We start from the raw sequence: 14239 nt of genomic DNA on the forward strand, positions 1-14239 counted from the left end.
CGTGTTTACTTAAGCTGTGAGGCAAAATACGCAAGGGAGAACAGCTTTGATGTAAATATGGTCGAAGAACTGTCCCTCACACAGGCGGGACTCGGCAGTATTAGAAACAACACTAAGATTGACGAAGAACTGCAACAACTCATCGCGATCATCATGGCAGGCTGGCCAGACAGCAGACATGACATACCGCCCACTGTACGCCCGTACTTTCACTGCCGTGATGAACTGAGCGTGCAAGAAGGGTTTGTCTTTAAAGGAGAGCGCATCGTAATACCTACAATGATGCGTCAGTATACGCTAAAGAAGCTGCACAGCAGCCACATCGGTACAGGATGTCTGCGCCACGCACGAGAAGCGTTTTACTGGCCCCGCATGAACGATGAGGTACGTGACTACATATCTGCTTGCAGTACATGCAATGCATTCAAGCCAGAACAATAACCTCATAACAGTAGATTACTTCTCGTAGTATCTGTATTTTAGTAATATCCTATAGATCTGTATAATAAAATAGTATCAGTATAAGATATCTGTATTTTTTCGGTAATATGCTATTGTTTAAAATTTAGATTATTTTATTATAATGATTGTTTTCTCACTAAACATTTTATCTTGTTCCATTGTACAATCGTTTCCATTTGTTAAAATCTTCTAAGTAAACTTGCATTGTAAATGTACTGTATTTCAGAATGCAACATTGCTCACAAAGGAAAAAGATATTGCTTCCCTTAGAAGTCACCATGCAATAGCAATGAGGCAATATGTGAAACAGGAGTTGCTGAAAGAAAAGAGAAGCATCATTACAGCTTAAAGCTTCTTTGCTACAAACAAAGATTAGTTCATTTACAAAATTCAGAGTTTGTTTTCAAGCTACAATGTGTTTTGTAAGGCAAGATGTCAGGCTCCTACGACGTGAAACAGTCGTGCAGCCTGGGCAGGCTAAGGCTGAGGCTTTTGTAATAATCGTAATATATGAAACGTAACAAAAAATAGAAAAAAGAATACTAAAATATATCTGCCTTTTATTTTATTAACTAAATATGCATAAGAATGCAAGATTGGATAATATTATAGAGGGGGAACAGGGGTGTCGATGTTAGTGTAAATAAGGGCAGGAAAATATAATATTAATAGTACTGTCGACTGGGGTAACTTTGAACACTCAATTTAAAAAAAATGAAAAGTTAATAATTTTCCTATTATTATTANTTTTTTCCACTTTTACCCATTCATTATCCTGAGTGTCCCATTCAGGAATTTTACATGTTTCGGTACATGTTTTTTATTACCAGAGTTATGTTGTACATTTTTTTCACACAAATACATGTATAACAGGGAATGTTGATAGTAAATGCGACAAGGCGTTATAGTATTGTTCCCCACAGGCACAAAATATATATTATTATTTGTAGGCGTTTTGCCGACTCCAGTTATTGCGGCACCATAGTTAGGCGTGGCTCAGCCGGATCAGTTTTAGTCTCCCTTTTTGGTCGTACCCTTCACAGCGGGCCTTGATATGGGCCGTGCGTGCGTTGTGTAATTCCCCATCGTCGTCCTACACACCTCGACCGTTAGCCTGCGTAGAAGGAAAGATGCTTGCCGAATACGTGAAAGTTTAGAAAAGAGGTTCGAAGATAGAAGGTAGAGTGACAATATGACGCGCGACAACCCGACTGTTTATTGCGGGTTGACACCCTTCCGTTTATACGCACCACTTATGTAGTCCACTCACAGGCCCGAGAACGCCGAATGCTGTCGATTATACGTACAATAAGCGGCGGCGTCACGTTACTTACCGCTCCTCTCTCCACTGCAGGGTCTTAAGCTTGTCAAGAACTGTGAAGAACTGGGAAAACTGTCTCTTCCTTCCCTCCTAGTCGCAACTCTCAAGTGCTTTCACATATCCTAACTCCCGCTGTTCAACCGCTGGCGTTCTACACTCTTTGTTGATTCCGAACTGCCTAACGTACGCACTCTCCGACGCACTGTTTTCTCTCCTGCTTCCTCTCATCTCTCTCTCTCAAACCGTCTCTTCCGACACTCGCACGCGTTTATTACTACATCTTCACGTGACGTCGTGACTGATACAGAATGTTTCGCCAGGGCGTTCTACATCATCACGTAGCGCTCCGATGACCTGTACAGGAATGTCTCCTAGAGCGCTTTCTCTTCTCGAAGCCACACCAATTCGCTTCTCTGCTTAACCTAACGTCCACCCTACACGTGATCTTCCCGATTGGAACCACTCCGCCGCCTGCCTCTGTTGACACGCCCTTCTTACCTGCTTACTCCCGTCATCAAACCGTCAGCTCCGTCCTAACATTCACTCTCCCCCGCCAAAATATCACTCTCTAAACAATGTATATACGCATACAATTTGCCTAGCACTAAATATCCGTGGGCTAGATATTACACACTCGCTGCGCGCGGGTGCATATCACCGCCGTGGTTGCGCACGCCGCTGTATATGCGTCCAATGACTTGCCTGCGGCGCTGTATCTATCTCGCGCGTCACGGCCGCCGTTACCAATTATATGTCTACCATTAGCAACTGCCAAACATCAACCAGCTGAATAATGTAGGGCCTGACACCCACCCGTTTCCTCATATGCTTATCTTTCACTGCAACATAAGCGATCTGTTGTCAACGATCAAGTGGACGACTCCCTTATCTTCCAGTAAAGTCAATGCACTTGATGAGGCCCTCCAGTTCCCACTGCGCAGTATAGAACTTCTGCCACCTGCACTACTCTGTGAGGGAAAAAATTCGTGAAAGGCTCAATCTTGTGTCTTATTTGAACGAGCACACACTAAAAAATGCTGGAACATTAACGTTCAATAATCTCAATTTAAATTTAAATTTTAAATATCGTTATTTATCCATTCAAAATGCAATATTAATTGATTAATCATGACCCTTCTAATATTTAACCTGCATGAGTATCAGATGTCCAGCACTTTAGCTGTGATAGATTTATGACAAGTAACTGCCATGTTTTAGGGCAGATGACTCCGGGCCTGCAGCACTTGCTGTCACCAGCCTATCGCTAAGGGGCATCCTTGAAATTTTCTGCCAACTAGCTTCTCTTGGTTTGCATCTTCTTCCATACTACTTGCTAACTGAAGGATCTCAGGTATGTTGTTTGTACCAAGGTGTAATGTCCGAATGAGATCGCACCAAGTTGTACATGTTCTTAACAGACTGATCACTTTCCCAGCAGGGCTGGCCTCCGCTGAATAGGAATGCCAATTAGCTAAGGCCAGGTTGCCTCACTGGTAGCTTTTCATTCATATTGACTGACTTGCCAAAAAATCCTTGAGTGTCCGTCTCACATATCTGCTGCATCCACTAGAAGGCTTCCCATGATTCCTCGTGATCAAAACACGACAGAGCGAGCAGCACACATGTGGCAGAGCAGAAATAAGGCAGCCAGGCAAAGACTAAAAAACTAATTACCTTTTGTTCAAAGCAGATCAGCGCTGTAGGATTACGCTTAGACATATCTTCTCTACCTGAATAAAAAAGAATTGTAAAAAAATAATCCTAGAGGATCTTGCGACACGACTGTTAAAGGCAAAGGTGTTCTCTGTGCTCGATGCGAAATCAGGGTTCTGGCAGGTCAGGCTAGACCAAGAATCGAGCATGCTTACCACTTTCAACACGCCATTTGAAGGCTCACCACGCGTTCAGGTGGTTTAGGTTAAGAATGCCGTTCGGGATCAGATCCGCGCCGGAAATATGGCAAGCGCGCATGCATGATGCTGTGGAAGGGCTAAAAGGAGTAGAGGTTATAGCAGATGATTGTCTAGTGCTGGGATTCGGCGACGACATGGAGTACGCTGTAAAGGACCATAATCGTAACTTAGCAGCATGTCTGCGATGCGCACGTGACCGTGGAATTACGCTCAATAATGAAAAATTCAAGTTGCGTCTCACCGAAGTGCCGTTCATAGGACACCTCGTTACTGCTAATGGCTTACTCGCGGATCCAGCAAAAGTCAAGGCAATAGTCGAAATGCCCACACCAGTAGACCCAACAACATTACGCACAGATAGAGAAAGAGTTGCTGGCGATTGTGTATGCCTGCGAAAAGTTGGACCAGTACGTTTATGCTAAGAGCATACATGTGTAATCTGACCACAAACCTCTAGAGGTGATCTCTAAGAAGCCTATACAAAGTGTTCCTAAGAGACTTCAACGCATGTTGATACGTCTACAGAAGTACGATGTCAACATACAGTACAAGTGTGGCACAGAAATGTACATAGCCGATACGCTATCCCGTGTTTACTTAAGCTGTGAGGCAAAATACGCAAGGGAGAACAGCTTTGATGTGAATATGGTCGAAGAACTGCCCCTCACACAGGCGAGACTCGACAGTATTAAAAACAACACTAAGATTGACGAAGAACTGCAACAACTCATCGCGATCATCATGGCAGGCTGGCCAGACAGCAGACATGACATACCGCCCGCTGTACGCCCGTACTTTCACTGCCGTGATGAACTGAGCGTGCAGGAAAGGGTTTGTCTTTAAAGGGGAGCGCATCATAATACCTACAATGATGCGTCAGTATACGCTAAAGAAGCTGCACAGCAGCCACATCGGTACAGAAGGATGTCTGCGCTGCGCACGAGAAGCGTTTTACTGGCCCTGCATGAATGATGAGGTACGTGACTACATATCTGCTTGCAGTACATGCAATGCATTCAAGCCAGAACAATATTAAACCTCATAACAATAGATTACCTCTCGAACTTCTTCGAGATAGACCAGTTACACACAATCAATAGGCAGGATTACAAGTATCTGTATTTTAGTAATATCCTATAGATCTGTATAATAAAATAGTATCAGTATAAGATATCTGTATTTTTTCGGTAATATGCTATTGTTTAAAATTTAGATTATTTTATTATAATGATTGTTTTCTTTGCATCCTGGCTCACTAAACATTTTATCTTGTTCCATTGTACAATCGTTTCCATTTGTTAAAATCTTCTAAGTAAACTTGCATTGTAAATGTACTGTATTTCAGAATGCAATATTGCTCACAAAAGAAAAGGATATTGCTTCCCTTAGAAGTCACCATGCAATAGCAATGCGGCAATATGTGAAACAAGAGTTGCTGGAATAAAAGAGAAGCATCATTACAGCTTAAATCTTCTTTGCTACAAACAAAGATTAGTTCATTTACAAAATTCAGAGTTTGTTTTCAAGCTACAATGTGTTTTGTAAGGCAAGGTGTCAGGCTCCTACGACGTGAAACAGTCGTACAGCCTGGGCAGGTTAAGGCTGAGGCTTTTGTAATAATCGTAATATATGAAATGTAACAAAAAAAAGAAAAAATAATACTAAAATATATCTGCCTTTTATTTTATTAATTAAATATGCATAAGAATGCAAGATTGGATAATATTATAGAGGGGGAACAGGGGTGTCGGTGTTAGTGTACATAAGGGCAGGAAAATATAATATTAATAGTACTGTCGACTGGGGTAACATTGAACACTCAATTTAAAAAAATGAAAAGTTAATAATTTTCCTATTATTATTATTTTTTATTTAAAAAGGAATATTAGAGAGTATATCATGCCAGGTTCGAATGAATTGACCTACTTTTAATTCAAATAAGCCGCTGGAATAGCTTTGCAGCAAAATTGCAAATGGTCGCCATCTGTCAATTAAACAGGTACTTTGTGAAAATTTGTGTGGCTTTGGCAAAGGAAAATCATCAATATTAATGCCATCTAAGGCACTTGCTGTCAAGGCACTACTTGGGAGCCATGTAAATAACTTTGTTATATCATACAAGCGATTTGTGTATAAACATGAGCTATTTACTGGAACAGAGTATGTCAGGTCTTCACGGCATTGCAATTCGTATGCAACATTTTCTCATGGTGTATATCGGTGTGGTATTATAGACAGTCTTATTCATGTAAAACTTAAATGCAACTGTGTGGGTAATGCTGTGTGTGTATGTGGGGAAGTAAAGACATGTATCGTAATAGTGAAGCCTTTTAAAGTGGTTCATAAGCCATTATTTGTGGATCATAGGTTATCGTGCTCGTCAGATTTTTTAATGGAAATTAATAGCGTAAATCGGTACATTTGTATACGTCCTCAAGACATTCTTCAAAAGTGTATTTTCATAAATAATGCTGACAAATACTTTCCATGCCCACTGCCTTCTGGCTTTTACTGGGATTGACTTTAAAATATCCAGTAACTTGCAAATGCAGTACTTGTGTCCAATCCGCTAGCTATAGTTTAGTCGAAAAAAACTACTTGCTAATTGTTGCTTATGTTTATACAACATAAAAATTGGTAAAATACATAATTGTATTTTGTTTGCGAGCGTATATCTTATGCCTTATTCATGTAGTATCAGATACTGTACGTATGGTTGAATAAATATTGATTGATTGCATAATTCGCTAAACATGTATGCGACCGCCATCATCATACTGAACAGACGTATGATCATGCCATAGAAATATTACAAAAAATAACGTAGGTGCGAGTGACGAGTGCTGACTAATTATTCACGTTTTCAGCCTTACCCAATCCCGGGGTTACTGCTTAAGGTACAAAAGTTGGTTTGTTACATTGTTGTTAATAGAAACAATAGAAAATAGGTACGACGTCAAAAATACTCTCAAATGTAGTTCAGAAAAAGTAAGTTTTTGACTTTGGCATTGTAATGGTGTCATCACAGGCAGTCCATATCTGTGCGCATTTTGGACATTTTTATTTACCCTTCCTTCGACCTTTTTCTTTTAAGACATGGAAATGGGAGAAAGCTGACCTTCCAAACCCAGGTGACCTCCCTGAGAATCAACTTAGGCCAAAAGGACCAGCACTAGCTGCAAAGAGCAAACTGGGTTTTTTTCTGGCATTGTTTGGACAGGAAACAATTGCCTTACTTGTGTTGGAAAGCAACCGTTACAAATTCCAAGAGAAAAAAGACCAAGTCAAGGCTGTGACAGAGGAAGAGATGAGAAAAACTCTGGGTGTTGTATTGTACATGTCAGTAGTTAGTTTGCCATGTAGGAGGGATTATTGGGCTGCTGATACAAGGCAAGAATTAGTGGCAAATGCCATGCCTGTCAATAGGTTTGAGCAGATACTGTCATTCCTACATGTAAACGACAATACTTTTCAGAAAGATCGGAGACAACCTGGCCATGACCGCCGTCATAGAGTACGCCCCCTTATTGAGATCATTCAACACAATTTTGCTGAGTGTGCAGAGGCAGAGGAGCACATGTCTGTGGACGAACAAATTGTCCCTTTCAAAGGTCACCATGGGCTTAGTGTATATGAAAAACAAACCCACTAAATAGGGTTACAAATTGTGGGGACTTTCCAGTCAGTCTGGCCATTTGCATAAGTTCCACGTAGCTGGGGATGATACTCTTCCTGACAGGTTAGATAATGAAGCAATTGGTAAAAGTGGCCAGGTTGTTCTAGAATCTAGATCTAACTGAGCACTCGCCACCTGGAACCCACATATACTATGCATCACCAGAACTTCTTGAAGAATTGAAGAAGAGAAGGTTTCATGCTACATGCACCAACAGACGTGGCAACTGTCCAGTTATGGGTGAAAAAGAACTAAAAAAGTTAGGAAGGGGTTCCTTTGACTACAGGTCTTGCGATGGCATTGCCATGTGCTCTTGGTTGACAACAGAGTTGTCTCAGTGACCTCCAACTAAAGCTGAGTACTTCCACCTAAACAGGTTAGAAGGTTCAGTAGAAAGGAAAAGAAATTCGTGGACATCACCAATTGTCCTCAACTGATCTCTGCCTATAACAAAAGCATGGGTGGTGCTGATAGGTGTGACATGTTACTGTCCTTGTATAGGAAGTGGTACAGGCGTCTCATATTCCACTTCGTAGACCTCTGTATTGTCAATGCAGCTATGAATGGGTCAAGTCTAAACTGTACAAGTGCAAACTGAATGTGGCCAAAGCCCTGCTACAAGGTGAAGCAAACGCTCAACCCCAGCGCAGGACAGAAAGGCCAGAGGACATGCAAAGTGCACGTGCCAGGAATGTGTCCGATAACCTCAGATTGAATGGTGTTGGCCATCTCCCAAGACAAGTGGCTGCGGTTCCCAAGCGTTGTAAGAACAAAGGTTGCGACCGCAGGTCAAACTACATCTGCATGAAGTGCAGGCTCTACCTTTGTATAGATAGAAAGAGTGATTGTTTCTATAATTACCAAACAGTTGAATAGGATTGTTGTGGCTACACTGCTGAATAGGACAGTTGAATAGAACTGTTGTGGCTACACTGCTGAATAGGACTGCTGTGGCTACACTGCTTAGATCAAATGAATTTGGTCACATTGGACATACATGTATTCGTAAATGTATTTTTCTTCGGTTGAGTGTAACGAATAAGATGGAAAATTATTTCCCTTGGCTTTGTGACGCTCCATAGATGGCGCGTCGGTAACACAAGTAACGGGCGGGAATTCTACCAGGTTGTAGTCATTCAGCTTGGGGTACCACGGCTGAGAGGGCGTATTTTTTCTCCGTTTAGCTTTATTACATCATGACAGAGCAGAGCGGGCAATCAGAGATAAACGATACTTTGAGAGAGATTCTGAGTGGGTTTAAAAGATAAAGAGCAGAATTAAATTCATTACGAGATGAGGTTCGGGGCAATTCTCTGGCTGTTTCTAATGAGGTAAAAAAAACTAAAATCGGAGAAGGACCTGATCTGGAAATACACGGGAAACAGAATTCAGTACGTATTTAATGGAGATTTATTAGATTCTGTTACTCAAGTCCTGTGGGCGTGTGACAACGACAGTGTCTTATGACAGAGATTTTAACAGAGATTGTCAGAAGGTTGAAGCAGAGAAATAAGCTTATTCGTATTGCTGATTCGTCCAAAGCCGGTTGGGAGACAGTGCGTCAGTACGAGACGAATCCCGTGGATAGTGATTCAGATGATGAATCCCGCATTCGGAAGGCCGAGGCTCGGGCTTTACGCCAGAGTGTACAGTGACGCCAGTGACACTGGTTATGGAGGTTACATAGTGGAATCTGGATAGCAGCCAAGATATGTTTTTCCTAATTCGGACTACAGGTGGACAAGAGTTGTCTCCCTTGAACTGTTAATGCAGTATGTCATTTGACAATCAAAGACCGTGTGGTCTGTGTATTGTGCCGTTATTCGCATATCGAGTAGTGTTGTCTACATTTACCATTATTAGAGTACAGTTGTTAGAAGGCCGCTTGGCTGTGGATGACCACTTGGTCCAGTGTTGTGCTGTTACCAGGTAACACGAAGAGCACAATGTAATGTGGGTTGGTTTGTAATATTGTAGCATTTCCATTGACAGTTGTCATGTGTATGATGTGTAGTTTTTGTTTAGATTAAACATTTATTTATGGTTTGTGTTGACCAACTCGTATATGTTTGGATTATTTTCTGTTACATTTTTGTGTTTTTATTGCATCAGATTCCGGATTTGAGGTATGAGCGGTAATTTATGGCGTGTGCGTATATCAATTAATTTTGTTTTGGTTTATACGATTATTTTTATAGACATTTGCTGACAAAATAGACGATTTACCTGAGGTTTTGGTGGATATAGTTAACGTCATTCCGGAACTACTTAAAGAATCTTGAGCTTCCACTACGTGCGCATCTTATCGCAGAGGTTTTATGAGGTGGAGAGATTGGGCTCTTAAGAATGGTTTGAATAATGTGGACATTCTTTCAGCTAAATCGTTTCATTTTGCATTGTATTTAGATTCTATTATACAAACATCACGTTCTTCAAGTTCATTGTTAAATTCGGTTTATAGTGTTAAATGGATGCATAATTTGTCTGATTTTGTTTCATCCACTAATTCCAAGCTGGTACAGAATATTGTTGAAACTGGAAATCGGCGTTTGTCCAGGCCTGTGTGCAAAAAGCTGCCCATTACAATAGACATTCTAACAAAAATTTACCAATCCATGTATGTGGTTGGTAACATTAAAAACCAACGGACTTTGTGTGCATTATTGGTAGGTTAGGCAGGTTTCATGCATAGTGAAGAGATTTTGCTGTGCCAGGCGTTCAGATATTTATTTTGAGTCTACTCACATGATAATTTTTGTGGAGTCTAGCAAGACGGACAAGTACCGAGATGGTGCGTGAATTTTGTTGGCCAGGACGGGGACAATGTGTGTCCCGTGGTTAACATGGATTTGTGCATATTTTGTAATCTTAGCGCAACCAAAAATGGTTTTAGATTTCGGAGTGATAAGAAAAATATTTCATACACTACACTGCGTGAGCTGTTTATAGAAGCTGTAAAACCACATGTCGAAGATGTCACTAGGTATGGTTTACATTCTCTGAGATCAGGAGGGGCCTCGGCGGCAGCAAATAATGGTATACCAGATAGACTTTTTAAAAGGCATGGACAATGGTTAAGTGAGAACGCGAAGGATGGATATGTGGAAGATTCATTTGTTAAACTTTTGAGTTTCCCAGAATTTAGGGCTGTAGAAGTGTGGACATTTTCATTTGTATAATATTGATCAGTGGTTGCTTTATTTATCTTCTTCCCGTTCTTTATGTTTCAGTCGGTATACCCCAGTGCTATAACAAATAACAATAAATGATATTTGTTAAAGAGAATTGGTTGTTTGATCATTTATGGATAGTCAGTGTTTTAAGGAAAATGTATTTGTCTTCGGTTGAGTGTAACGAATAAGATGAAAAATTATTTCCCTTGGCGGGAGTAGCTAGGGATGGGAGAGATCCATTTCTATCAAGAGATGTTACAAGCCAGATGACTTCAAAGAAATTGAGTCAGTTCAATTTCATCATTTCTGTGATGCCAGCACGAGTGGATATGGACAGTGTACATTTATAAGACTTACCGATACAGAAGGAAGGGTACACTGTACGCTAGTCACTGGAAAAGCAAGAGTGACACCATTAAAATCCATCACGATACCACGCCTAGAACTCACTGCTGCCACCATCGCTGTCAGAGTAAAGACGTTTCTGAATGAAGAACTCAAGCTAGATGATGCTGAGCACATTTTTTTGACTGACAGCAAAGTCGTGCTTGGATACATAAAGAACTGTGAAAGACGCTTTCATGTCTTTGTAGCAAATCGGATTCAGCAAATCACGGACAATTCATATCCATCACAATGGAGATATGTAGCCACGAAAGAGAATCCTGCTGATGAGGTATCAAGAGGGCTAACTGTACAACAGTTGACAGAATCAAAGTGGCTACGAGGACCAGACATGCTATGGGAGGATGCGATCTCTAAAGAGGCAGAAGAGAAGACAATTGAGGTACTGCCAAATGATGCAGAGGAAAAGAAGGCACAGGTACACTCGTTACACTCTGGAACTCCAAGCTTGGAATTGACCAGACTGAATTGCTTCTCTACTTGGTTCAAGGCTAAAAGAGCAATTGCGAATTGTCTGCTCTTTATCTCCAGACTGAAACAACGCTGTGAGAACAAGAGGCATCAACGAACTGGAGAAAAGGACGACAGAGAGACTCCAAAGGTAGGAATCTCGGTACAAGACATGCATCTTGTAGAGAAAGAGGTCCTGAAACATGTTCAAAAAGAGTCCTTTCCAGATGAAATTCAGATCATTGAATCGGTGACGAAGAGACAGGACATTCCTGAGAGGATGAAGAGGCGTCACATAAAGAAAGCCAGTCGCCACTATGGCTTTGATCCATTCCGGGATGAAGACAGACTATTGAGAGTAGGAGGGCGACTACAAAGAAGTGACGAGGCTTACGAAAGAAAGCATCCAGGTATCCTCCATCAAGGACACCACGTGACAAAATTGGTGATTCTACACTGTCATGAACAGACCAAGCATCAAGGGAGAGGCATGACGCTAAACCAGATTAGAGAAAGTGGCTACTGGATACTTCGAAGCAGTATTCAAGTGGCCAGATTGATCAGAAAGTGTGTCATTTGCAACAGACTGCGCAGTCCAGTTCAAATACAGCAGATGTCTGATCTACCATGTGACAGATTAACTCCCGCACCACCTTTCACGTATAGTGGAGTTGATTGTTTTGGCCCATGGATGATCAAGGAAAGTAGGAAGGAACTGAAGAAGTGGGGCGTCCTCTTTACGTGCATGGCCTCGAGGGCAGTACATATCGAGATTGTGAACTCCTTGTCGACTTATGCCTTCATACAAGCATTCCGTCGGTTTACAGCTTTGAGAGGACAAGTACGTCAACTGAGATGTGACAGAGGGACGAACATTGTGGGGGCTGACTCAGAGTTCAAGAAAGCATGGTCTGAGATGGACCATGAGAAAGTCAAGGACACCCTATTGAAAGAAGGATGTGACTATGTGAAATTCGTCTTTAATGTTCCCTCTGCGAGTCACATGGGAGGCGTGTGGGAACGTCAGATTCGTTCCATACGCAGTGTGCTGGAGGCCTTAATGTTCCAGTCTGGTAGACAGCTAGATAGTCGACGAGTCCTTGCGCACCTTGATGTGTGAGGCAGCTGCAGTTATCAACAGTAGACCCCTGACGGCGAATCATCTCAGCGACCCGACGTATCCAGCACTTCTTACGCCGAATCATATATTGACGATGAGGTCTACGGTTCTCCTTCCTCCACCAGGCAACTTCCAGAGTGCTGATCTCTATTCTAGAAAACGATGGAGGAGAGTGCAACATCTATGATCTAGTAAATGATTTCTGGAATTGCTGGAAAAAGGAGTTTCTTCAGGGCCTGCAGATTCGACAGAAGTGGACGCGCCCTCAATGCGATGCCATGGTAGATGATGTGGTAATCATCAAAGACGACAACGCGCTGAGAAACCAATAGTCCATAGCGAGGGTCATCGAAGTCTTTCCATCTGTCGACGGTCGCGTACGCAAAGTAAGACTGACTCGCCGTAGAAGATCCCAGGATCGACGACAAGGGGAAGCGTGCAGGACCCATTAGCGAACTAGAACGTCCGATCCACAAGTTGGTATTATTATTACCGAAAGAAGACTCCAAGTAACTGGCGGGAATTCTACCAGGTTGTAGTCATTCAGCTTGGAGTACCACGGCTGAGAGGACGTACTTTTTGTAAAAAATTGTGCCTAATTAGTTGGAGTTGTCTCCCTTAGTTGTAAATATTGTGTACAAGACAGTCATTTGGCTGTGAAGGACTACCGGGTCCTCGGTTGTTAGCAGGTAACAAATTTCAGATGCTTATATGCATAGGTGTCATTAGTTGGTCCACAACGATAACTGTTGTCGGTAAAGTCAATAACCTGACTTAAAGGTTAAAGTAACCATTGGTGACAAATTGAGCAGCCACTTTAGTGAGTCTGTACTCAATCTGGCATAGGGAAAACAACATAGTTCTCGTCTGCATGCCATCAAATGCAACTCACCTTATGCAACCACTAGATGTTGCTTTCTACGAACCGTTGAAGAAACACTGGAGGACCATCCTGGATGACTGGAATAACAGTGCCGGCAACTGGTCACAAACTCTGACCAAAGATGCATTCCCACGCCTCCTGAAAAAACGTTATGAAAAACTACCCTGACAACAATGAGAGGAGCCAGAACCTATTCTATTGTTTCCAGAAGTGTGGAATCTACCCACTTGACCCAGAGCCTGTCCTCAAGAGGTTACCTGACGGAACAGACAGCAGTGGAGATACCGATGTAGGGAAGTCATCCAGTGTTTCAAGTGCAGTTATAGATTTGTTGAAGTCAATGCGTGGGGTTGAAAATAAACCAGCCCAAAATCAACGCAGGAAGAAGGTCAATGTCGAGCCAGGAAAGAACATCAGTATCGAAGATATGGCCACAACAAGCACCTCTAAAGCTGCTGTTCAAAGGAAGAGGACAGATGATGACATTTTGAGCACCGAGGAGAGTGATGAAAGTGACAATGAGTTCAGCGAGGATGATGCAATGGTTGAATGTGATGATGACACCAACACTGACCCTGGTCTGGATGTCTCAGATGAAGATCTTGAATGAAGTGAGGAGGATGAGCATGCAGTTACAAATAGGAGTGTCACCGAGGATGTCAATGTACAACCTGGTCGATTCTACATAGTCGCATTCATATCGGAATCAAAGAACAACACAATGCACTACATAGGAAAACTGGCCTCATCTGATGTGGGTGCTGATGCTGAGGGCCATGACATGATCTTCATGCGAAAATCAAGGAAAGTTGCACACAAGTTCCTCTGGCCTGACA

General features: G+C 42.0%; 1 protein-coding gene across 1 annotated transcript; it reads left to right on the forward strand.

The window, feature by feature from the left end:
• Nucleotides 1-10675: 10675 nt before the first annotated feature.
• On the forward strand, nucleotides 10676-12852 carry LOC106814273. Its single transcript, XM_014818570.1, has 3 exons — nucleotides 10676-10682; nucleotides 10911-12473; nucleotides 12677-12852. The coding sequence occupies exons 1-3, from the start codon at nucleotides 10676-10678 to the stop codon at nucleotides 12850-12852; spliced, it is 1746 nt and encodes a 581-aa protein (XP_014674056.1).
• The last annotated feature ends 1387 nt before the right edge of the window (nucleotides 12853-14239 follow it).

This window comes from Priapulus caudatus, unplaced genomic scaffold, assembly GCF_000485595.1.
Source record: "Priapulus caudatus unplaced genomic scaffold, Priapulus_caudatus-5.0.1 Scaffold896, whole genome shotgun sequence".
In the NCBI taxonomy this organism is placed as follows: domain Eukaryota; kingdom Metazoa; phylum Priapulida; class Priapulimorpha; order Priapulimorphida; family Priapulidae; genus Priapulus; species Priapulus caudatus.

Excerpts from the sequence above, each read along its gene's own strand:
- LOC106814273 (XM_014818570.1), top strand. Across the intron at positions 12,474-12,676 it reads GGCCTTAATGTTCCAGTCTG|AAAACGATGGAGGAGAGTGC; the intron begins GTAGACAGCTAG and ends TCTCTATTCTAG.